Raw genomic sequence first — 26534 nt, 5'->3', positions numbered from 1 at the left:
AATTACTCCACTTGATTATTACAGTGTTTGAAAAGGGAAAACGAAAGATGGGCAAGTATTTATCTAACCATGATTACTAGCAAACTGCTGATATTTTATGTAATCAAACCGATCCCTCAACACCCTGTTATGGAAAACTGAATTGATTGTCATCATTCAAAGAAACCAGCATTTCGTTTTTTAAAAGTCAAATTGATGGAAACACTAAAGTCAATCAGAAAAATCAAAGATTATGATACAATTGTTAAAGAACATAAGTCAGAACAGATCATTCAATTATATCAGAATCTTGTTATAACCCAAAAACCGAGAAAACAGAAATGCATGTTATAATAATGAGATTCAATTGCTCAGATTACTAGGTAATAGAATGGTCATTTTCTAAACTAGGCTGATGGTTTTACAAGCGTATGACTAGAATATCAAAATTCCTGATGATAAAAAAACAAGGACATAGTCATTCAGATCCCCCGCCAATGGAGATATCAAAGCTGAAGTAAGTTTGATTGTGGACACTTATGTGTATGAAAAAAAACAGGAAAAAGGAGGTTGAGCTAAAGAAAGATGGAGTATAATTCAAGTAGAGCGGGGCTGCAATTGTTGAATCAGGTATACAGACTTGACATTTGTTGGCGATAATTTTCCCGTTTTTTTGTTTAAATATTTTACTCCACGCAGAATTAAATTCAAGGTCTGTGTTGTCTAATGTCTTAAGATATATATATCATTCAAATTTGACCGCAGTTTTAAATTCGTATTTTCTTTCATCCACCAAATAACACTGCCACGAATATAATCCAAATGTTTTTCTTTCTTTTCTGGTAAGGGCAGATACAGCAGAAGAAAAAAATTGATTCTTACACAAAAATCTGCCATTTTCAGCAATGTTTCCATGGTTACAGAAAAAAGTACAAAAAGTGAAAACCTTAAAATAGCAAAAGGCACTACGTACTAGAACATAAGACTAATGTGCCTATGGAGTTCCGTGCATATATCTCAACCAGTTTTCCAGTTATACTGTGGAAACGAACCTGGTACAAAAATATGATATTTTCAGCAATGTTTCCATGGTTACGGAAAAAGTACAAAAAATGAAAACCTAAAAATAGCAAAAGGCACTACTAGACCATAAGACGAATGTGTCTATGAAGTTTCGTGCAAATATCTCTTCTAGTTTTAGAGTTATGCTCCGGAAACGAACCTGGTACAAAAATATGATATTTTCAGCAATGTTTCCATGGTTACGGAAAAAAAAGTGCAAAAAATGAAAACCTAAAAATAGCAAAAGGCACTACTAGACCATAAGAACAATGTGTCTATGAAGTTTTATGGAAATATCTCTGCTTAATCCAAATGTTTTTCTTTCTTTTCTGGTAAGGGCAGATACAGCAAGAAAAAAATTGATTCTTACACAAAAATCTGCCATTTTCAGCAATGTTTCCATGGTTACAGAAAAAAGTACAAAAAGTGAAAACCTTAAAATAGCAAAAGGCACTACGTACTAGAACATAAGACTAATGCGCCTATGGAGTTCCGTGCATATATCTCAACCAGTTTTCCAGTTATACTGTGGAAACGAACCTGGTAACAAAAATATGATATTTTCAGCAATGTTTCCATGGTTACGGAAAAAATACAAAAAATGAAAACCTAAAAATAGCAAAAGGCACTACTAGACCATAAGACGAATGTGTCTATGAAGTTTCGTGCAAATATCTCTTCTAGTTTTAGAGTTATGCTCCGGAAACGAACCTGGTACAAAAATATGATATTTTCAGCAATGTTTCCATGGTTACGGAAAAAATGCAAAAAATGAAAACCTAAAAATAGCAAAAGGCACTACTAGACCATAAGAACAATGTGTCTATGAAGTTTTATGGAAATATCTCTGCTGGTTTTAGAGTTGTGCTCCGGAAACGATTCTTACACAAAAATCTGCCATTTTCAGCAATGTTTACATGGTTATAGAAAAAAGTACAAAAAGTGAGAACCTTAAAATAGCAAAAGGCACTACTAGACCATAAGACCAATGTGTCTATGAAGTTTCGTGGAAATATCTCTTCTGGTTTTAGAGTTATGCTCCGGAAACGAACCTGGTACAAAAATATGATATTTTACAGCAATGTTTCCATGGTTATGGAAAAAATGCAAAAAATGAAAACCTAAAAATAGCAAAAGGCACTACTAGACCATAAGACCAATGTGTGTATGAAGTTTCGTGGAAATATCTCTACTGGTTTTAGAGTTATGCTCCGGAAACCATTCGTACGGACAGACGGACGGACGGACGAACAGACGGACGGACAGAACCCATTTGTATATCCCCCGCCAACTTTGTTGGGCGGGGGATAATAACATGATTAATTCATGAATAAAATACCCTGTACCTTTTTTCAGTTGTAGCAGCAGTAACCATTACGTTTGTTAAGTTGCTCATAAAGCCACAATTTGCATTTTATTGACCTATAGATATATCCTTCCAGTCAATTCTAGTCATTTTTGGTTTAACAGCAGTGGGTAACTATGTCTACTGTTTTTTTCCAGATTATAAGTCACATCGAAAAGGCCATTGAATAGTCAGGAAAATAGGTAAACCGTACAACTTGTCCTTTTTACAATACCACAATTGGCGCCATTTTCAGTAATATGTACTATTAAATACTGATTATAATGTAAACCTAAGACCCAATTCTATGATTCCATAAACTCAATAATTACACAACCACTAGAATATGAAGTATAAAATAAACTTACTGACATTTTTACAAATAAGTGGTCCATATATAGCTATATTAACATACAGGTCCAAATATTGCTATTACCAAATATACAGTTATGTTCATAACATATCATTCAATTCCAAAAATAACCAAATAAAAATACATATATATTCAAACCCAGTAATTGAGATTCCATTTCCTGTTTTCATTGACAAGTTTATGGAAAATCATATACATACACAAATTAATGTTTAAGTACACTTGACAATGTATTTGATGAAACTGAAATTTTATATTTATCTTTATTAATTTGTGTACCTACACTTATCTGTCTATAATTAATCATTATAATTACATAATGTTATCCAATACGCTTGTAATTATATAATACCAAATTGATATACTTTGAAAGAGTACAAACATATAACATATATTTTTCATTACCTAATTTGAACTGTGTTATAGAAATACACAAATGTTGTAAACAATATACAACATATTGAATTTCATCATATCCATTGAAATAAAACAGAAAAATTCATATAGAAATTTTATGAAATAAAAAAAACATATAATATCATACGTAAATATCTTCCATAAAAATTCTATATATGATACACTTATTTTTACCAGAACATTTCGGCTATTTTTTAACCGAACATTCTGAACATGTCTTCAAAATGAAAGTCGTGAATAAGACTAGGTTTGTAAAAGGCGTGATTTTTAGTAATTAACCTGGCCCATCAGGAACAGCACTAGCTAAGGACAGTCTTACACTGTCAGATTGTCAAATAAAAGTCATAAATGAGTATGTATTAAACAGATGGATAAAATTATTTTAAATTGATATTTAAAAAGAAATTTGAAAAATTGTTGTTTTTGACAAAAAAAAGTCAACAGATTTCACATCCATATTAGAAAGTGAGCTAAGTACTTGTTGACAAAGTACATAAGTATGTACTTATGTACTTTGTCATGCACTTATGTACTTTGTCATGCACTTATGTACATGACAAAATAAGAACATGACAAACTAAATAAAATAATGAAGGTTAATTTCTTATTAGTTTTAATGGTTTTACATCTGTTGACATGTCAGGTTCAACAGGTGTAAATGAAATGTTAATAATAAATGAATGAATAAATTTTTTAGTGACCTAATTATCAAATGTTCTCAGTTGATGGCGAGGAAATGCATGAAGTCTTGTTTGTTTTGGACTGGCGTCCGAGTGGGACGTCCTAGATTCTTGCGTCCTCCTTTCGATACTTTAATTTCCAGAAGGACTGGACCAGGTATTTGGCGAAGGCGAGCAAGTCCATTGATAACCTCTTCTTCATTGATAGCAACAAAAGCCTGGAAAGGAACGTTAAACTGCCATAACTGCTGGGCGATACAGTATATCAAACATTGAGAAGCATTCGTATGTAATACTTGTCAAAAAATAACAAGGACATAGTCATTCAGAACCCCCCACCAATGGAGATATCAAAGCTGAAGTAAGTTTGATTGTGGAGACTTAAATGTATGAAAAAAAAACAGGAAAAAGGAAGTTGAGCTAAAGAAAGATGGAGTATAATTCAAGTAGAGCGGGGCTGCAATTGTTGAATCAGGTATACAGCCTTGACATTTATATTAGACTATATACACAAAGATGGGTGGAGTTTTGCAAAGTAACATTTACCATTTACCATGATATTTTCAGCAATGTTTCCATGGTAACGGAAAAAGTGCAAAAAATGAAAACCTAGAAATAGCAAAAGGCACTACTAGACCATAAGAACAATATGTCTATGAAGTTTCATGGAAATATCTCTGCTGGTTTTAGAGTTATGCTCCGGAAATGAACCTGCTACAAAAATCTGCCATTTTCAGCAATGTTTCCATGGTTACAGAAAAAAGTACAAAAAGTGAAAACCTTAAAATAGCAAAAGGCACTACTAGACCATAAGACCAATGTGTCTATGAAGTTTCGTGGAAATATCTCTTCTGGTTTTAGAGTTATGCTCCGGAAACGAACCTGGTACAAAAATATGATATTTTCAGCAATGTTTCCATGGTTACAGAAAAAATGCAAAAAAAAATGAAAACCTAAAAATAGCAAAAGGCACTACTAGACCATAAGACCAATGTGTGTATGAAGTTTCGTGGAAATATCTCTACTGGTTTTAGAGTTATGCTCCGGAAACCATTCGTACGGACGGACGGACGGAACCCATTTGTATATCCCCCGCCAACTTCGTGGGGCGGGGGATAATTATAACACATATCAATAAACAGTTTAACCTTAACTAACTTAAGGACCTTGTTTAGTTCAAAATGGTTTATGTTTTACTATATAATCAAGTATAATTATCTCAATTACTGGTTTAAGTAAAGTAAAAGATGGTTATAATGAACCTCTGGAAAGTAATGAGATAAATTCGTTATAATTAAACATGTAGTTTGTTATAAACATGTTACAAACAAATTATTATTAGTCTTACTGAATCTTAATGAAAATTACAACATTACATTTATGAATTTGTTGTAAGTATGTTTGATATAAACATGTTTTACTGTATAATTCTGGTACAACCACCTTGGAGGTAATGATCGAGGTTTGACTATTGGGCCATTTATTCCCTATCTGTACATCCTTTTGATTATGTACAGATCATTATTGTATGTATACAGTCATGCCTATCAATAAAGTGGTCTTTATGGCAAAGTGGGCAATATACACAGGTCAAATTGAAATTGGTCATTTGGGACCTTGAAACTGGCCTTAATAAGCAGGTGGTCTTTATACAGAGGTTGTCACAGACAACAGTAAGTGCCATCCTCAGCTGTAACACCTGTTTCTGAGGACGTCTTTAGCTACCGTGATATCCTCAATTTCTTCTGCTCTAAACAATTGATATGGTTTTCTAAACTTAACATGCATTTAACATGCTTAAAAAATTACTTTATGAAAATATCATTTAATGATAATAGCATCAGATATTTTTAGGTTCTGTTATTAAATGCATTGTTGACAAATTTAACATAGATAATGCCATGCTAGTCTTGTTTAAGCTTATCATCAGTAACACAAACTCTATTACAGAACAATATGAAGCATTCTCCATAAGTTTCAGCACATAGTGGTAATTGCAACATGTCCAACTTGCCCAAATCATTTATTTCAATATTATCATATTCTGGCCCTGAACATGTATATCATACTTTGTCCTGATGTGCTGTATATCCTTTTGATAGCTATACACTAACCTCCTTATATCCACATCCCTTGGCGATACTGGAGTAACAGAAGGTGCCGTGGTTACCAGCGACTGTTGGCTGGCCTCCTACAGAGTCATGGGCACCATTGTTTATGATGATATGTTTAAAGTTTGTCTGGTCACTATGTCCTATTGTTGCCATGGTACCCATGTGCATTAGTGCTGCTCCATCACCATCCAGACAGTAAATCTGTGACAGAATCATAAAGTCTGTAATCAAATGTTATACCCCAGACTCTATGTTAAGGAAGGACAGGATAGGACAGGCATGGCTAACGAAATAGGACTCCCTCGCCCATTACACCCATCACTATACACTGTATGACAAGAAATATTCATGGGTTCTTTCTTTTGTGGTTTAGAGCTTTCAGTTTACATTTCAGGCAGAATATTTTGTGGTTAGCCATTTAGCTGATGATGACAGCATTGAATTTGTGCGAAGGAAATTTCTTTGTAATCAGTGGTTCAATTCCAACAGTTACCATGAAAACAACAAATGTTTCTACATGAGATAAAGCATATTATGGGATGTCAAAGCAAATAACAGGATAGACCTGTGAAGAATATCAACGATCAATAACTGCAATCAACTATACTCAATGTTCTTACATCATATCATTTTTATATAGCAGTTTTTTGATCTATCACAATGTATTCTGAAATTTGACTCTGACTGATACCTGTCGTCTTGGTTTCTGTTGTGCTATTCCCAGTGCTATGGCCGAGGCGTGTCCCATAGATCCCACAGTTAAGAAGTCTCTCTCGTGTCCCATGTCCTTCTCTACCCTACACATAACAAACAAATATACACAATATACAGCACACCCCAGTATTACAAGCATGCAAATATCAGGAGTACTATTTCTTAGCGTTAGCACCTCTCAAAGAGATTCCAAAGACATTTTAGTGACACCAACCACTGCAACCTTCTACCAAAGCATTCTATATGTCAAATATCTTTTTCGGATATATACATATTTTTTACCATACATAGTTATGGGAAAAGGTAATTCAAAGAATTCAAACTTTTGACATCATTGATCTTGAATTAGGTTCAAGGTCTTTCATTACAATAAAGTAGGTAGCCCTACACCACATTATGCTACGAGCCCAAAATTGTGTAAGGTACATTTTAAAAACCAGCTAAACCTGGATTATGACATAATTTAAAGTGAAAAGTCGGGCAAAGAAAACCAGTCTAAATGCGTTCATTGGCCTTCCAAAAGTTCTCACATATTAATACGACGGTCAAGTTCTGCTTAGTTTCCCAGTTCTGACCATTAAAGTAAAGAAAAGTTGAAAGCATCGAAAGCGAGGCTGTGTGGAAATGTAACCACGGACATAGTGAGCCGGGAGGACGTTTTAGAATTCCCATACTTTTAAATTAATTTCTGCGTACGCAGACAAATTTTGATGAGAGATTTTATTTTTCCATTTCATAAGAAATTATACTGGATACATTCACACCATTTTTACCGACTTTAGCCATTCTTGCCCGACTGTTCACTTTAAGATTTCAAGCCTATTCTTACTTTCTTAAAAATGTAAAATTTATTTGTGTCAACAAACATGGAATCTCTTTTCCTCAGCTTATATCAGGTATCTACGATACTTGGCTATATTGATAAAAGTCATTTAAATCAGAAAAGTTGATCCTGGACAATAAGAATCCACACTGTGATGTTGCTCATTTGTCTTTCCAAGCCAAATTATTCTGTATTTAACAGTTTCTATGGCAACTTTACTGCTGTAATCAAACTGTCTTCCAGAGAGTGTGACAACTTACCTGTACTCAAACAGTTCCCGAGACAGCATTCCGGTTGTGCTGACTACAACATCCTTGTTCATGAGATTATCAACAATCACCTTCATAGCTTCTTCTCGGTCAAGGGGGAAGCTAAGGGAGGTAACACATATTTATTTCATATTTCCTAGAGATAACTTTCCCATGAAACAAATTGCATGACATAATTTATGCCCTGAGTAAAATATTTCATAACAATAGATATGGGTTGAATTCTTATTTTTTAAAATAATTCCCGCTTCTTTTACATTTTAAGCTGAGGTCAAGGTCAATGTGACCTTCCAAATGAGCAATGCAAATTGGCTTTCGGTGGGATTAAACAAGTTTTTGTATAAGATGCCATACCTACAACAGTTTGGAACTGATGACCGTTACAAAAATGAAATGAGGAATATTACAAAGGATCTAGCTGGGCCCAGTTTCATGAACAGGAATTCCTTAACTAAAATTATCCATAGGAAAGCTATACAGGTTATAACGAAGGCTTTTTAACTGAAGATTTTTTTCCTTAACTCATGTACTGCTTTACTATGAGAAATTTTAAGTTAATAAATTAGTTAAGGAATATTTATGAAACAGGGCCCTGAAATGAAAATACTTAATCTCTGCCAACATTCTAAATGATAATACAGAAGATGGACTTTCAGCCTTACCCTGGCGTTTCCTCCTGGGGAAGTTTGTAGGGAAGGAATGTTTGTCTCTTGACCAGGAAAGCGTAAGGACCTCGTGTCTTGTCCATGTAATGCTGAGCTGTCTGCAGGGCCTGTAAAAATAGTCCATACACTGAGGCAATGAATAATTGAATCATACAAATATTATAATAGAGAGTAATTACATTATAAAGCTTATTAACCTAATTTACCGGAAATTGAATAAGTCTAACACCCGGTCAAATTCAAAGCATTTTCTTGGTCTTGGCCAGACTTGAAATTAATCATGCTTGACTAGAAATCTTGGTTGGCTGATAGTTTGACTTTGAGTGAACAAGGTTTTAATACATATTGTAGTAACACATTAACATTATCAACATCTTCAATCTTGACAAAACTAGTCACATTTCTCACAATCATGTATACATACGTACATATCCCTGTCTCTCCTACACAAAGGGATGATACACACCTGTTCAGCTCCCTCCTGGTAATCTGGTAATGGCTGGAAAGGTATCCCCAGGGCCGCTGTCAAAATCAGGTTAGCACTCTAGAGTTATTATGTTAGATTTTGTCATTTAAAAGTAGGCAATATCAATACATGCCTACTTCTAGGGCTGCAACGATACACCAGTACTCCGATACGATACGTATCACGATACATGCCTCTCGATTCGATTATTTTCGATACGATACTTCTGTTTTATGCCATCTTGCGTTTTCAACAGTTTTTTTACTTCTGGATTTTAAAATGTACAAATAAATCATACCTAAAAGAGACATTTTTTATGTTTGATGTAAATATACATAAATTTCTCCAATTATTACAAAAAAGGTAAAAAAATTGATGACTTGAATATAAGTATATGTAGCCATCTAACTGTAACAAAAAATAATAATACTAAGTTCATATATTTGTATACTTGAAATATTTCTAAAGCAATAATATACTTATTTAAATGTTATATTTAAATATCTCTTTAAATTGATTGAACAGGGTTCAAAATTATAAATAATTATCATTTTATTGTGAGCTTGTTCTCAAAACAACTAGCTATATGCCAAAAATACTAATAAAAATCTTTTGACCTACTAATTAAATTATTACATTTAATAATGTTTAAGAGAAAAAAAAATCTCTGTGTTCATGAAATTTCAATACAAATTGTTTTTATACCAGTAAAATTCATTGACATTTGAGTAGTAGGCCATATATCAGTAATAAAATTTAGTTGAAATCCGGGTTTGTTATACCTATCCGACTCCTTTATTACAATTACCAAATGCCAAAATGGCGGCCATTTCGATTGCAAATTTCATGACTTCCATCAGACAATGTAGGCCTATTTAACACTGAAAACGTGAGTAAATCATTAACAAATGTGAAAAGTGTTTGCTATTGATGCGACTCTTACTAGCTGTAGTCATTACATTTATTGTAAGGGCTTTAAATATTGGTGGCTTGTTTCCAAATCGGCCGCAACCAGCTGGTCGACTTCTGCAACAGACACACGTTAGTAGGACTAGCTCACTACCAGGCTTAATAGGCTCAGGCTGTTAATCAAAACAGGCGGAGAGATGGTCAGAAAGTGTTTATACCTCTTTTGGGTCTAATCCCATGTCTGATAATCTTGATATGGCTAAGATTTATTGCTTCAAGTGTGAGTGTAAAGACTGCATCGTATCGAACCGAAACGACAAGGCTGTATCGTAAAATCGTATCGTCATAGAAATATCGCGATTCAATGTGTATCGCGATGAATCGTTTCAGCCCTACCTACTTCATGCTTAAATGTTTAGATAAAGTAACATGAACATCATCGGAAGTATGAGAGGTATGACAGCTTCAGCATGGGCTATGGTATTAGTGTAACTTAACTTGAGTGTGACAAATTGTAATTATATATGTTGACATGTGTCTGTGGTTGTATTAGTCACATTGCAATACATTTCAGAGAAAATAACAAAACAATAATTTTTATATGTAAACTAATGCCATAGAATTAATACCCACTCTAAGAAAGGACAATTCTGTCATATATTGCAAAAAGCTGAAAATGCAGCATGTATATATATATATAAACATCGCTACATTTTACACACAACACAATCCCTAGAATCCAATCATAAACTTAATTTCTGTGAGTCGTACCCAGGAGACCAGGAGTTGCCTGCCCTTGGACCATGTGCTGTGGTTCGTCACGCTTGCCTGGCTCGCCTCGCCATCCTACCAGGAGTAACATAGGAATACTATAGACCGGAGGAGCTGCTAGTGACATTATCGGATTCACAATGTTTCCAAGTCCAGAGTTCTTAAAGGAAATAAAACAATACACTTTGTACATAATTACACAATATAATAGGACATGTTCAGTGTTTTAAGGCTAAGCTAAGTTCTTAAATGAAATCACGCAAAATTTCAGGGAAATATTAGGTTTCCTTGACCAAATAAACTTTCAATGGAAAATAGAATACATATGTTACAAAATTTATTCAACAATTTCCTTGGTTGGTATTCTATTAGAAAATTTAAATAAAAGTAATGTTCCTATCACTTGAAAAATGCATGAATTCCCTACATAGTAGATATAAATGAATAATTTTACATAATAGTGATACTACATGTATATATGTATACTTGTAAATAATTATAAGTCGCTATAACTGTATACACCAGACCAACATCATGAATACTTAATTAAAACCATGACAACAACTTCTTAAGTGAGAGGATTTGACTTAATGGGGTCGTTAAGCTTCACTTTTATATTCTTCTTAATTCATACTCTATGAAAGCCATCATATTGTTACAATGTCTCGTTCTATTCTATTCTGAAGGACGTCATATGGCTTATATAACCCAACTATGTCAGTAATAATATTGATTACATTACAGCCATTTTAGATATTTGGCCACAAAAATTTTATTTTTGAAATATTTGGCTTGACCTGATTTCATGGACTCTTCATTTTCTGTTTTGGGCCAGATAGATATACATGTATCTGAACAATCTAGAAATCATTGACCAGTTGAATTGTATTTTGAAAAACTGAATACTTTTACCTCTATGGGTCCTGACCCTAAAGGCCTAGGGGTTAGGCTTCAGAGTCACCATTTACTGAATCCCCATACCAAATTCTAGGTACCGGTATATGAAATCTATCCCTAAAGAATGAAGAGACTTGTTACCAAATCAGGTTAAGCTCCTTGTTCTGTTATAGCTAGGCCTTTTCAGTGTTTCAATATTAGAAACTTCCCTTGCAGGTTTCAAGGAAATATTAGGTTTCCTTGACCAAATAAACTTTCAATGGAAAATAGAATACATATGTTACAAAATTTATTCAACAATTTCCTTGGTTGGTATTCTATTAGAAAATTTAAATAAAAGTAATGTACCTATCACTTGAAAAATGCATGAATTCCCTACATAGTAGATATAAATGAATAATTTTACATAATAGTGATACTACATGTATATATGTATACTTGTAATTAATTATAAGTCGCTATAACTGTATACACCAGACCAACATCATGAATACTTAATTAAAACCATAACAACAACTTCTTAAGTGAGAGGATTTGACTTAATGGGGTCGTTAAGCTTCACTTTTATATTCTTCTTACTTCATACTCTATGAAAGCCATCATATTGTTACAATGTCTCGTTCTATTCTATTCTGGAAGACATCATATGGCTTATATAACCCAACTATGTCAGTAATAATATTGATTACATTACAGCCATTTTAGATATGAAATATTTGGCTTGACCTGACTTCATGGACTCTTCATTTTCTGTTTTGGGCCAGATAGATATACATGTATCTGAACAATCTAGAAATCATTGACCAGTTGAATTGTATTTTGAAAAACTGAATACTTTTACCTCTATGGGCCCTGACCCTAAAGGCCTAGGAGTTAGGCTTCAGAGTCACCATTTACTGAATCCCCATACCAAATTCTAGGTACCGGTATATGAAATCTATCCCTAAACGGCTAAAGAATGAAGAGACTTGTTACCAAATCAGGTTAAACTCCTTGTTCTGTTATAGCTAGGCCTCTTCCGTGTTTCAATATTTGAGAGTTACTTCCCTTGCAGGTAGGTACCCCGTTGTGACATCGTTATTTTTTTAGTGAAACTCGCGCCATTTTCTCTAAAAATATGACATTACCCTCACAAATAGATAACGTCACAATCAAGATATAACCACAAGGATTCAGAAAACTTTGTAATATGCAAATAGAGAACAGGACAGAGAGGTCAGCCACACACCCTACCTGGAGATAGACCATGGCATTTTTGCCTGTTGCTAGGTGATAACCTGCTGCTAAGGCCACAGCACTGCCCTCATTGGCTGTGATGATATGCTGTTGTGATGGACAGTTCTGGGTCACATAGGCACAGAAATCTGCAAACATACAGAAGTTCTCGGTCAAAAAACAACATCAGAATACCTAATATGCATATCTTATCAGAATCATTTTTGACACCAAATGTAAACTTTAACAAGAATTTCACATAATTTTAAGTATCGCATGTTCCGTATTGTTGATTTATTACATAACTAAAATGGAATATCTAAAAACATCTAAAGTTAAAAAAAAATGAAGGAAAAGTGAAATGCATCATAATTATCTCCTAAAGCCTCTGAATCCCACACCCTAAAATGAATCCTGCAACAATAAGGTGTGATGAGGACAGGTGATCTTGATGGCCTTTTAGCTATATTCCAATTTTGTTTATGATTAGACTTATACTTTTTGAGAAAAAGAGCTACTGATAAATATAGTTTAGCATCACAAAGTTTCACAGCCTCTACATCCCATGGCCCGAAATGAATCCTATAACAATTAGGTGCGTTGAGGTGATAATGGTGTCCTTCAGCTATGTTTGGTTAGGATTGGATATAAACTTTTTGAGAAAGGTAGCTAAAAGTTAAACTTTAAAGTAAAATATTGACGACAACGCCGCCACCATAGTATCACCTTTGCAAACTATCTTCGCTAGCGCTACAAAAACAAAGTAGAAAAGCATTGGGAGAAACAGAAACTCCTTCATAATTATAAATCTGAAATAATTTTTAAAGGTTTAATTAACGTCACTTTCATGTACATAGTACTTTTTAATATAATTGTTACCAGGTGTATTGTTTTTAGTGGTGAAGAGGATCTCTTTTGAGATCCTGTATCAGTAATTAAACTTAAGTTAAAGATGCTCCACCGCCGACAAATGGTATTTTTTCACTATCAAAAACAGGAGAAGACGATTTAGTATTTTTCTTCAGTCACAAAAGTTACTTATTTTACACTATTACCAACATTGGAAAGTTTGAGCTTCCAATTTTACTTCAAGTTAAAAATATGAAAAATAATTAATTGCATCCCGAAAAAATTCCGTGGCACTATATCATATATGGAATGAAATACTGATTGCGTATGCACCAAAGGCAAAACAAATGATTTTATATTAATTTTTGTGTTAATTAGACATATATATACACAATTAAACACCGATTATTGTTCAAATAATGAATATCATTTATGCTCTGTCGGCGGTGGAGCATCTTTAACATAACTACCATATTATAATTCTTGATGGATTATTTGAAGTAACATCTTAACAAGCAGCATGAAATTATGCCATTTTAATGCTGACATTGATTTCTAATTTCGTGATCCAAACAATTTTGCGAAAAATTTCTCCTTGAATTAATATCTATAGCATGTACATTGATATAACTTTTATTCACTTTTTATTTAATTTGAAAAGGAAATTGCAAAATTTAGTAGCAGTGAAAGAATGTTGGTATACAGTGTTAAAATAACAAAAAACACCCTATCATAATGCTTTCTCTTCATCATTGGCATATACATAATGAATGCGAGACATATAAAATGCAATTCCTTATTTTTTTTTATTTCATTATGTTGTACATGCAAACTAGTCCATATCAATAACAATTTTACAGATCCCTGACCTTGAATGACATCATTGTGCTGACTTACAGTCTGTATCGACCATACCACAACTTCACCCCTACCTAACTTCAATGTGGATTGATGTCACCACATGTAGAGATTACAACAGAATAACCGTAAGTTATCAGGGAATTCCACATTATACATTATCTTAAACCAGAGCACAAAACAGGATAACTACCATTATCAAAATTTAATTTTACCATTTTTGAAAACTTTTTAGTATCAACCTCTATTACTTTAAAGTAAAAGCTTTTCCCATACAAAGAGCTGAAAAAAATGCTGTTCAGGTACAGCGACGCTGTATGAGACTAGGTAACAAAATAAATTTAGACAAATTTGTCTAAAAGTATACAAAATGTTAAGTCTGTTGATGCATCGATACATCTCATGAACATAAGACATCCTTGATCTTATTTATTTTATTGAATGAACTCAATAAACATCAGAATAAAGAACGCAGAAAACATAACAATGCACTGCTGAAGCAAGTAAGTTTGTCAAAATATCTACGTAAACTGGTCAAAAAATTGTATCATATGCTTTTAACTTTAGATAAAATCAAAGCAGAATCAAGAAAAGCTTGGATTTGATATTAGATGATTCCATTGATTTTCACTTAACTGGAGCTTCACAACTTATAGACTCCTATTTGTCTGAATGAACTTGGAGAAATCAAATGATCATTATCATATTATGAATACAGTGAAACTTTTCACCATTTTCCAATGAAAAGTAAATGCAATATTAAAATTTTTCATGGTAATTTTGTTACAGCTAGTTATCAAATGAAAGCAAGTCATCATTTAGCTATGACTGTATAATATGTCATCACAATAGCACAGACTTCTAGACTAGAACTTGAAACTGACAGAAATAGCCTCATAAACTGAATGACCCTACAGGGCATCAGACTTTACACCAGGAAAATTTGCCCTGTAGGGCTTCTTTGACCTTCTAAGTTATTTTAAATTCATATTTTTAAGGGCCTATTTACTATTTTGGATTTTCCAAAAAAGCTTAAATTTCCTATCACATATTTATAATTATAATCAGCTACTATTATGATTGGAAGTGAAGATAAAAATAATTTTGCAATTTGGCTGGCAGGCAGACACAGACAAACTGACATGGTTAGTACTTATACATGTCAGTGATTTTTCAGGGTATTTTGGGAAAAAAGTTTTTGTTACAAATTGGGAATTTTTAATCGCAAAAAGAGCAGTTTGGGGAAAAAGTTACCCATCACTGAACATGGTATTATAAGTGATTAGATATTGTAAAACAGTAAAGTGTTTCATTTTATCAAAAGGTGATGACCATAACAACAGTTTCAGAGGATTAAACAATGAGAGGAGAGCTTTTCGGGTTTTGTTTGTTTTTCAGAGATTTGATTGGGGAATTTTTCATTGTAATTGGGAAAAAAATAAGGGGGTTTGGCATTGGGAATGGGGTTGTTTACTGACCCCAGTTATATAAGGAGAACAAGAGGCCCAGAGGGCCTGTATCGCTCACCTGGTTTGTTATGCCAACTACTGTTGTGAACACAGGTTCATTGTTTCTTTTCTGAAGGAATTTCAATTTTTACCTCTAATTCCCATATTGGACCCCGCCCTGGCTTCGGCCCCAAGGGGCCCAAAGGGGTCAGAGACATAATTTATACAAGTTCTGTTCCCCTTCCCCCAAGGATGTTTGTGGCCAAATTTGGTCACAATCCATGCAGAACTCTAGGAAAGTAGCGATTTATAGGATTAACCTGTATTTCCCCTATTTTGCCCCGCCCTCTTGCCCCCGGGGAGTCAGAGCCAAAATATATACAAGTTCTGTTCCTCTTCCCATAAGGATGTTTGTGGCCAAATTTGGTTACCATCCATGCAGAACTCTAGGACAAGTAGCGATTTATAGGATTTACCTCTATTTACCCTATTGGGCCCCGCCCCTCCTGCCCCCGGGGAGTCAGAGCCAAAATTTATACAAGTTCTGTTCCCATTCCCCAAAGGATGTTTGTGGCCAAATTTGGTTACAATCCATGCAAAACTCTAGGACAAGTAGCGATTTATAGGATTTACCTCTATTTCCCCTATTGACAGACGGACGACAGACGGACGCTGCGCCATGACATAAGCTCACCGGCCCTTCGGGCCGGGTGAACTAAAAATCACTGCATGTACAATGTAGAGTGCTCACGCATTCACAAAGCAGGACCTTAATACAGTTATGCCTTTGTATACTGACCTTTGAGCAGAGAATCTGGTACTCCACAGAAGTAATCAATACCAATACTATTCACAGCGTTATAAAATTGAGCAGGATCCAAAAAGTCTCTTACAAGTTCAGTAAGCTCTCCTACATCTTTGTTCCTATTCTTCTGTTCTTCTACTTGCTGAAGGAGACAAACAGATTTTAATATTATGTGCTAAGTTATACATCACCCACAGTGATATTATCAAAAATTTATATCTACATTTAGTGGAACCTAATTTATAACAATCAACATATAAAGGTCATTTTTCTTGTTTAGGTTTACCGTTAAGTCACAGTGACCTACTTTTGATAATGCATTAACTGACTTGTATGAACCTGAATATCATGTTTAAAGGTCCAGGTAATGATGGAAATCACTTTGATGGCAGGATATACAAATGAACAGACAGGAAAGATACAAGACACAATAGACATGATACTGAATTCTGCCTACAGCAGTGACAGCTGGTATAGGACTATAGAGCGTGGGACTTTCTAAACCTAGAGTCTGATCTCACTTCATATAACATGTATTATATTTCATGAAATTTTATTTATAAGGGGTACCAGTGGGGGAATTATTGCAAACAAATTATCATTAGATAAACCCAGAGAAGTCCAAATGTTTTTTCTGGTTTTCGGACATTATTCTCAGAAATCACACAAGGGGGTGCTACACAATAGATCAGCGCGTGGAGGATCTATATATAACCTAACTAGTACTGTTAGCTAGATGATCATTACCTACTTGTAAAAACTGTCCGTACATGAGAAATGCTTAAACAAAGTTAGGCTTTACTTAGGGGATATTTGTGGAACTGTATGCGCTAAAGGAAAGTACAATTTAAAACGAAATGTAATGCTTGTTTCTAACATGTTAATGATACTGTATATTATGTATTTCACCAACTTGTCCACGTACATGATTAGACGGGAACTTGTTAGCATTAGGAAAAGGCCCACTACACCTTCTTAACAACTTTATTAAAATAACCAAAACGTAAATTTTCATAACGCAGGTAGTATTATGTTTCCCGACGACGTGTTAGTTGACTATATCTGCTCCTGACGGCAATAAAACTTCAACTTTGGCCATCATTATCAATTTTATTATGTTAAAATTGTTTTAAAGAGACTTTTATTTAATTTTTTTGGAAAGGTAGCCTAGTGGCCCTTTCATGAAAATCATGAAGCATTTAAATTATCATTCTTCAAAAATTAATTGTCATAAGAACTATGACAGCTAACTGTGAACAGAACAATGCTTCAAGCTTTCCTATTATTGCTTCCTAATAAATAATGCTGTATGGTAGCCTTCTTAGCTTTTTGGGAAGCTAATACTTGTGCAATTATTGATTTTAAGAAAATGTTACTGTTTGTTTAGGAAAGGCAGAGGGCCTTAAAAACAAAGGTCATTTACAGGTCATTATCACAACATAAATGATATTCAATTCAACTACAGATGTACCGATAAGCAGATCTATGTAAAAATATCCATGTGAAGGGCTTACCTGTTCCTGAGTACTCTGTACAAAGGAAGTTTTCAATCCATTGTTAATTTGTTCGCAGAATAGATATGAAACAAAAAAAATTAATCTTTACTTGTTTTTCAAAGTGGAATATATATAAATGACACCTGTCTATATAGGACAGAATCATCAACCCTATTTGGTATGATTTACTACATAGTTTACCTCTGTATAAAGGACACCTGACTAATAGGGACAATTTTTCAATGTTCCTTTATTGTCCTTTATATACAGGTTAAACTGCACTGTACATATATCCTAGAGGTCATTATCTAAAATATCTTCTATTGCCAATCGGTAACCTGCCAATCAATTATGTTACAAGTTGCCAATACATTATGTTACAAGTTGCCAATACATTATGTTACAAGTTGCCAATACATTATGTTACAAGTTGCCAACCTATTATCTTACAAGTTGCCAATACATTTTGTTACAAGTTGCCAACCTATTATCTTACAAGTTGCCAATACATTATGTTACAAGTTATCAACCCATTATGTTACAAGTTGCCAACCTATTATGTTACAAGTTGCCAATACATTATGTTTCAAATTGCCAACCTTTCATGTTACAAGTTGCCAACCCATTGTGTTACAAGTTGCCAACCCATTATGTTACAAGTTGCCGATACATTATGTTACAAGTTGCCAATACATTATGTTACAAGTTGCCAATACATTATGTTACAAGTTGCCAATACATTATGTTACAAGTTGCAAACCCATTATGTTACAAGTTGCCAATACATTATGTTACAAGTTGCCAACCTATTATCTTACAAGTTGCCAATACATTATGTTACAAGTTGCCAACCTATTATCTTACAAGTTGCCAATACATTATGTTACAAGTTGCCAACCTATTATCTTACAAGTTGCCAATACATTATGTTACAAGTTGCCAACCCATTATGTTACAAGTTGCCAATACATTATGTTACAAGTTACCAATACATTATGTTACAAGTTGTCAATACATTATGTTACAAGTTGCCAATACATTATGTTACAAGTTGCCTATCCATTACCAGGAATGTTACATATAAGGATAGACGTCCCTAGTGACTTCAGTGAAAACTCAGCCACAGACTGAGTTCTATCATTCATTAGTTAAGATACTTTTGTTATTTAGTTCTAACTACAAATATATATGTACTGTGAATGATATAGAAATTATGGAACTCTTTTGTTACCTTAACAATTTTCTGCTGAAAGAGGGCACTTGTTGAAGCTACACTCCGCACACTTTGGACAGTTGTTGAAAACACTGGAACACATTGTTTACTTGCTCTCTGAAGCAATGCTGCACCCAGCTACAAATACACAGAACAGGGTAAATTAAAGACAGAGCTTAAGACACATGGATAGAATTTATCACATTAATATAGCTTATTTCTGATTCCTTGGAAAAGTTGTTTTCCAAATGCTTATAACAAAGAATTCTGAATTAATATATTATTAGTTTAACCTATATAGACCGTTGCTTCCCCTCATTTTAAATGTAAACTATGGCAAACAAATGATACTAATTTTGAATATACAAATTCCATTTATGTTTATTTTGACGTTTTCTTTGGTAAACCATGGCAACCAAATGATATCGGATGTTTTGAAAACAATATCCATTATAAAATGACTGAAGGCAAGGCCTAAAATGACGCAGCCAGATATTTTCATATGAATCATGCACGGCATAGGAAGAGCGAAGCTCTACTTGTTTATTTTATTTTCTATTTCATGTAGAAGACACAATTTAGAAATAGAAGGACACACTTTGAACTAAGAAGTATATGATGTAATATTTGTCTAGCATAAACTCAAAGAAATGAACTCAAAGATTCAGATTTCTCAGTGTCCATTCAAGGCCTGGAGTGCCGCGTATGCGAATCCTATGATTTCACGCCATATGTTGATGTAATGTGACGTCATGATTCCTTGTATTCATCTTCGCCTTGGTGGATATTATGACTGCATTCTAAAGCTTTTAATTTTCAAAGTGTTAATACAGTGTATTATTATTTAAAAAATAATTAAAAAAATGTTTAATTACTCCTATAATGCATTTGCATTAGTTAAATATATATTTACTGGGGAGAGCAGTACCGGAGCAACGAACAACTTCCCCATATGTATGAAAAAATGGCGGCCGCAAACTGAAGCTGTCAGTGCATAGGATTGAATTTTGAAGATTGTGTTTTTTCTAATATTTTTTGTGTATAAATCTGTTACCTTAGAAGGCTGCGCCTCTGTTAAAACCCAACTACAGTAAATTTCAGCTTAATCAGACTGACAATACCTAAATAATGATCTACAACAAGAGGCCCATGGGCCTTAACGGTCATCTGACTATTAGCACAACACAAAGTAGTCGTTTAAAGAATTTAGCATATTTGACCTCTGTGACCTTGAATGAAGATCAAGGTCATTCATTTGAACAAACTTGGTAGCCCTTCATCCCAGCATGCTGCAGGCCTATTATGAGTATCTTGGGCCTTTTGGTTCTTGAGAAGAAGTTGTTTAAAGATTTAAGCCTATTTGACCCCTGTGACCTTCAATGAAGATCAAGGTCATTCATTTGAACAAACTTGATAGCCCTTCATCCCAGCATGTCAAAGGCCCAATATCAGGTCTCTAGACCTCCTACTTATTCTAAAGAAGTTGTTTAAAATATTTTAGCCTATTTGACCCCTGTGACCTTGAATGAAGGTCAAGGTCATTCATTTTATCAAACTTGGTAGCCCTCCATCCAAGCATGCTACAAGCCCAATCTAAGTATCCTGGGCCTTTTGGTTCTTGAAAAGATGTCGTTTAAAGATTTTAGCATTTTTGACCCCTGTGACCTTGAATGAAGGTCAAGGTCATTCATATGAACAAACTTGATAGCCATTCATCCTAGCATGTCACAGGCCCAATATCAGGTCTCTAGGCCTCTTAGTTATTCACAAGAAGTTGTTTAAAGGATTTTTAGCCTATTTGACCCTGTGACCTTGAATGAAGGTCAAGGTCATTTATTTTAACAAACTTGGTAGCACTTCATCCCAGCATGCTGCAGGCCCAATATGAATATCCTGGGCCTTTCTGTTCTTGAGAAGAAGTTGTTTAAAGATTTTAGCCTATTTGACCCCTGTGACCTTGAATGAAGATCAAGGTCATTCATTTGAACAAACTTGTTAGCTCTTCATCCCAGCATATTACATGCCCAATATCAGTACCCTGGGCCTACTGGTTCTTGAGAAGAAGTTGTTTAAAGATTTTAGCCTTTTTTACCCCTGTGACCTTGAATAAAGATCAAGGTCATTCCTTTGAACAAACTTGATAGCCCTTCATCCAAGCATTTTACGGGCCCAATATCAGGTCTCTAGGCCTCTTAGTTATTCACAAGAGGTTGTTTAAAGGATTTTTAGGCTATTTGACCCCTGTGACCTTGAATGAAGGTCAAGGTCATTTATTTGAACAAACTTGGTAGCCCTTTGTCCCAGCATGCTACAGGCCAAATATCAGTACCCTGGGCCTATTGCGAAGAAGTTGTTTGAATGTAAAGATTATGCACGGCGCACAGCGCACAACGAGGGACGGTGCATGATGACAATAGGTCATCCTGACCCTTCCGGTCAGATGACCTAAAAAGCCTCTGTTGTGTAACAATGATAACCGCTATCATTCCATGATGTCTCTGACATGCCTCTTGATCAATAGTTATCAATTTAATTTCCAAGGAACTACTGCCCCAATCCAAGACAATACCATGGAAATTGTCAATATTTTTTGTTTTATTTTTTTAAAAGATGTAGAATACACCTTAATATTCCTTGTTACAATGGTTGAAAATAAGTGGAAATAACTTTTTAAATTATTAAAATATTGTAAAACAAAATTTTCAACATCATTGACACGCATGGTTGGTCATAATGTGATATCGGTTTTTTTGACTGTTGATAACCACCCTAGCTCTGATGACTTAAATACCCTATATTCCTCATACTGTGAACCGGGTCTCCTGCAGTTCGAGTTAGAGGTTTTACTGTACACAGTAAAGGAAGATCCTCTTCAGGATTTTTTGAGAAATAAGATTGCAAATTAATTCTCAAAATTAAAGGTGGTCTAGCACTCTATTAAAACCCATAATATATATTATGTAACACCATAGAAATTTAGTTAACAGGATAAGACATTCAATGGGTTTTTTTTGTTTTGTTTTGGGGTTGTTTTTTTTGGGCCAAATGCTAGCGGAGACAGGTATTTTGATACTTTACTAGCAGTAAGCTATATTGACTTATAATGTAGCAAAAATTCCAAGCCCGCCAGATTTTATTTTAACACTTAAATGTTAAATTATCCAAATTAATGTCTTGTTACCCAAATCGGCACTCTACTCTAAATGGCACAATTTTGATAAAAATTCTCCTTTTTGAATACACAGGATAAATTTTCTTTTATCTAGTAGTTGTTGCTATAACTATTCCATGACCATCATCAAATTTTTTAATGAAGATATTCCTGTTTTTTCCGGGTTTTTATTTTTTTTTTATTTTTGCAGTCATAAGGAAAAAATACCTCAAATCAAGTGTTGTAATTATCACCCAGAAATGTACATCCTCGATACTCCAGGGGTTACTTTTATCCACCCCTAAACTTTCTCGCACAGGGAAATCTCATGATACCCAGTGCTAGATTTTTACATCTCCTCCAATCTGTCTGGTATCTTTACACAATTTTTTGCGGATTTTTACCCCATTCATGTAATAGTCCGCACATGTAACGTCATGATTGATCATCATAACCAAACTATAGTTTTAAGCGGAATGACTAAATTTGGAGCACAGATGGAATGGTTAATCGGCTTTGAACCAGGAGGCCCCAAGATCGGATAATTTTACACTCTGAACGCGTACTTCATATACGAGAAAATAAATCTACTACCTTTAAAGATGCTCCACCGCTGACAAACGGTATTTTTTCACTATCAACGACATGAGCAAACGATTAAGTATTTTTCATCAGTTAAAAAAGTTACTCACTTTACACCATTACTACCATTTAAAAATTTGAGCTCCTAATTTTACATTAAGTTAAAAATATAAAAAATAATCAATTGCACCCCGAAAAAATTCTGTGTCACTATATCCTATATGGAATGAAATACTGATTGCGCATGCACCAAAGGCAAAATGAATTATTTTATTATATTTTTTGTGTTAATAAGACATATATATATACACGATCAAACACCAATTATTATTCAAATGATGAATGCCATTTATGCTCTGTCGGTGGTGGAGCATCTTTAAGTGATCAAGATCGGGTTATCTCAGTCTCGGGCTAAACTTCTGTAACATCCCAACATCGGCTAACATCTTGGTTGGGATTATGTTACAAAATCACAGCCCGAGACTGAAATAACCCGAGCTCGATCTCTTACAGGTTACAGATTTTATCAATCTCGTAGTGAAACTGAAGACAAGAGATGACAAAGGTAATTTGATCTTTTAATGTACATCAAAGGAATTATATAGTATCTGTGGTTGACTGTGTTGCTTTAAAATTCGGTGTCATTCTCTTTGTAATATTCAATGGATGCTTCTGTAGGTCTGTGATCAGTTAGTTTTTTTTCTCCTAAATTGCCTCCAGTTTTACTATGAGATAGCCCAGGGGCATGTATATCGTTAGAACGAATATAACCAGCCTACTTTACCTTTCTGTCGGATACAAAATGGTGCCTATGTAACAGTGTCAATTATTTGACATTTGCATTTGTATAAATTAGTATTAATTTATTTGGTATTTGTATTAACAAATATGTACATCAGGTTACAGTATATGTTTACCTGTGTGTAGTACGTGAGTGTATATACTACACTGTTATGTAACACCTGTGCAAACCTGTCTGCCAGGGTTCAGAGGTTATATTGAGAGTGACCATGGGTCATTGCGCACCCGCTTTTTTTAGGGTAGCGTCACTCCCGTACTGGCCGTTGTAGAGGAAGGATGTACATGTAATGTATATATGACTATATTGATCTAGAGCGTGCTTTAGATAGATCAGCTCCATTACTATCGTTTTGTGCGCACGTTCCATTCGACGTACGGGTGTTCCCGGGAGTCGGGCCCTCTTCATTCATGAAGAGGGTGTTTTTATGGAGTAATAAACTTCATCATTGGATTACTTTCTGCGTGGAGTGCTTCATTACTTTAAAACCACCAAGTAGACACCCTGTTACATTGGCGCCCATGTAGGGACTCGGGAATGATACTTCACGATACCTGCGAAGGAATCGTTGTGACCCCTGGAAACTCGAGGACAAGTTGATTACTGGAGGGGGAGTATGTAACCCTGGTCAATACTAGCCACAATATATCGCTCGGCTAGAGAGAACTTCTCTTTAGCTCGATCGGTTGAGCGTCAGACTAGTAATCCAGAGGTCCCAAGTTCGATCCCTGGCAGAGGCAGGTATTAAAGTTATTGTAAATCCTGCACCCTGTTACACCTATATGTGTCTTAGTGGAGCAATGCCTCAGAAAATCACTCGGGCTCAATTTTCTATGCTTTCTGGTAGGTTTCCAATTATTTTATTCGTATACATGCATTTATACACTACTTTTGTCTAAAACAAACATAACAACCATTCTTAATATCTACCGTACCACTCTCAAGAGGTCAAATTCACAATTTGTAGACTTGCCATATAATTGTCCTTCAAAAAGGCCTTCATATCTATATGTGAAAAGATATGTCTCATTGTGAATTTTTTACTTTATAAGGTTCAATTCTATTGCCTAGTAAGTAAGTGAAAACAAGTACGATAAAATGCATACAAACATTTTAATAATGATTTGCATAATCATGACTTTGCTCTATTAGAAGTAATAGGCACCAATTGTAGCTCTAAAGACGACATCATTATCTGTCTAGAAGTCTTTTGAGCAATAACATTGCAGCTAGTATATTGTCAGTGACAGTATATACTTGCATGGAGTATCGAGGATTAAAAAGTCTTCTATGCACTCAAAATTCTGCTTTAAAAAGTGTCTGCTTTACAAACAGCGTCATACATATACATGAGTGATAACTCTAACTGACTTATAGCAAGCATATAGGTATCACTACACAAAAGAGCAATGGTTAAAAATGTCTAGAGAATACAAATTTAAGCAATTTAGTTGTTGGTTAGACTCTAAATTATTTCGGAGTTTCATATTTGTAGATAGATGACTGGCTCTTCATCAGCACCTGGCGCCTTTTAATGTTTTTACATGTCAGACCTAAAACTACACAACAACCGAAAAATTTGTCTTATTTTCCATGTGACAGATAGGAACTCCATGACTACACCCATACAACCCTGTACTGTAGGCTATATATAGGTCTGGTAAACTCAGCTGTCAGTCACTGCATGTTAGCAGGTTAGTATGTTACAAATGTTACGTTGGAGCACAACGTGGCCTGAGTCCAAGAGATAACATGGAAGAAATCCAACATTTAGGTTCACTATTTAAAACAATAACAACTATTAAGTGTTGGGAGATCAATAGCTTACCTTTCCTGTTACAAACGAACTCCTCGCTAACGCCATGGTCCGGTTACGATGTCTAAGTGGTGGCGTGAGAGATTCTATAAAAAGAATGTAGGCGGAGTGATATCAGTGTATGTGTGAACCAATCAAATGCTCTGCAGTCGATACTTAATGAACTTGATAATTTTTTAAAAGCATACATATACAAAAGTATTGTAAGTATAATTGCCATTATATAGTTTGATACCTAACGTGATATTAATTTTCACAGAAGTTTGGACAACTTCTACACAAAGGAAAAGAGTTACAGCGGACTATATCTTTAATCAAACCGAAACTAGGAAAGTCTATATATAGATGGAAATAGTGCATGAACTTAAGGAACGACAACTCTATATAGATTAATGGTAAATTAGTTTTTACCTTATGACATAATTGATCTCGTTGGAATACAATAACGTCATTTACTCTTAAGCATAACTCTTAAGCAATATTTCTATGTTTCCAATGAGTCTTGGTTTTTCTTCTTCACAAAGCTGTTCTAATTTATAAGCTTAGGCCTACATATTTGTACGTACATCTATATAAAGCCAGTCCTGCTGTACTATGACATTTCTTAATTTTAAGATAGTCTATTATTGATAAACCTCGTTTTCAGAAGACAAGTAAAGGTGAAAGAGGCAATGGTTGTCCAGTGTTCACTCGATACTCCAGGGGTTAAAATGCCTCTTAATAGTATATGGTTCTAATTGTTATCTAATGCCGTTCAAAATGATTATGTATATGTCCTGACACATTTCAAATTTTAAGATATAGTTCGTTATCCTTCT

At 34.4% G+C, this 26534-nt stretch overlaps 1 protein-coding gene across 2 annotated transcripts; it reads right to left on the bottom strand.

Annotated features, from left to right (window-relative positions):
* Positions 1 to 1351: 1351 nt before the first annotated feature.
* On the bottom strand, positions 1352 to 25824 carry LOC138329465 (phosphonopyruvate decarboxylase-like). 2 transcript variants are annotated; one of them, XM_069276485.1, is made up of 12 exons: positions 25729 to 25824; positions 19387 to 19506; positions 18174 to 18188; positions 16654 to 16801; positions 12718 to 12848; positions 10588 to 10747; positions 8908 to 8963; positions 8439 to 8548; positions 7768 to 7878; positions 6662 to 6767; positions 5971 to 6171; positions 1352 to 4074 (listed from the first exon to the last, which is right to left on the bottom strand). In XM_069276485.1, exons 1-12 carry the CDS (start codon positions 25762 to 25764, stop codon positions 3895 to 3897), a joined length of 1374 nt encoding a protein of 457 aa, XP_069132586.1. In that variant the 5' UTR covers positions 25765 to 25824; the 3' UTR covers positions 1352 to 3894. The 2 variants fall into 2 exon arrangements, with proteins under 2 accessions (XP_069132586.1, XP_069132587.1); XM_069276486.1 differs by lacking the exon at positions 18174 to 18188.
* Positions 25825 to 26534: the final 710 nt, after the last annotated feature.

The sequence above is a fragment of the Argopecten irradians genome, chromosome 8 (assembly GCF_041381155.1).
Source record: "Argopecten irradians isolate NY chromosome 8, Ai_NY, whole genome shotgun sequence".
Taxonomy (NCBI): domain Eukaryota; kingdom Metazoa; phylum Mollusca; class Bivalvia; order Pectinida; family Pectinidae; genus Argopecten; species Argopecten irradians.
This window is presented reverse-complemented; position numbering and strand designations above follow the sequence as displayed.

Coding starts and splice junctions, on each gene's coding strand:
- LOC138329465 (XM_069276485.1), bottom strand. CDS start 25,764: ATGGCGTTAGCGAGGAGTTCGTTTGTAACAGGAAAG. Junction 8,549..8,907: donor ACCAGGAGGGAGCTGAACAG/GTGTGTATCATC, acceptor CTATTTTTACAG/GCCCTGCAGACAGCTCAGCA. Junction 4,075..5,970: donor AGGGATGTGGATATAAGGAG/GTTAGTGTATAG, acceptor GTTCCTTTCCAG/GCTTTTGTTGCTATCAATGA.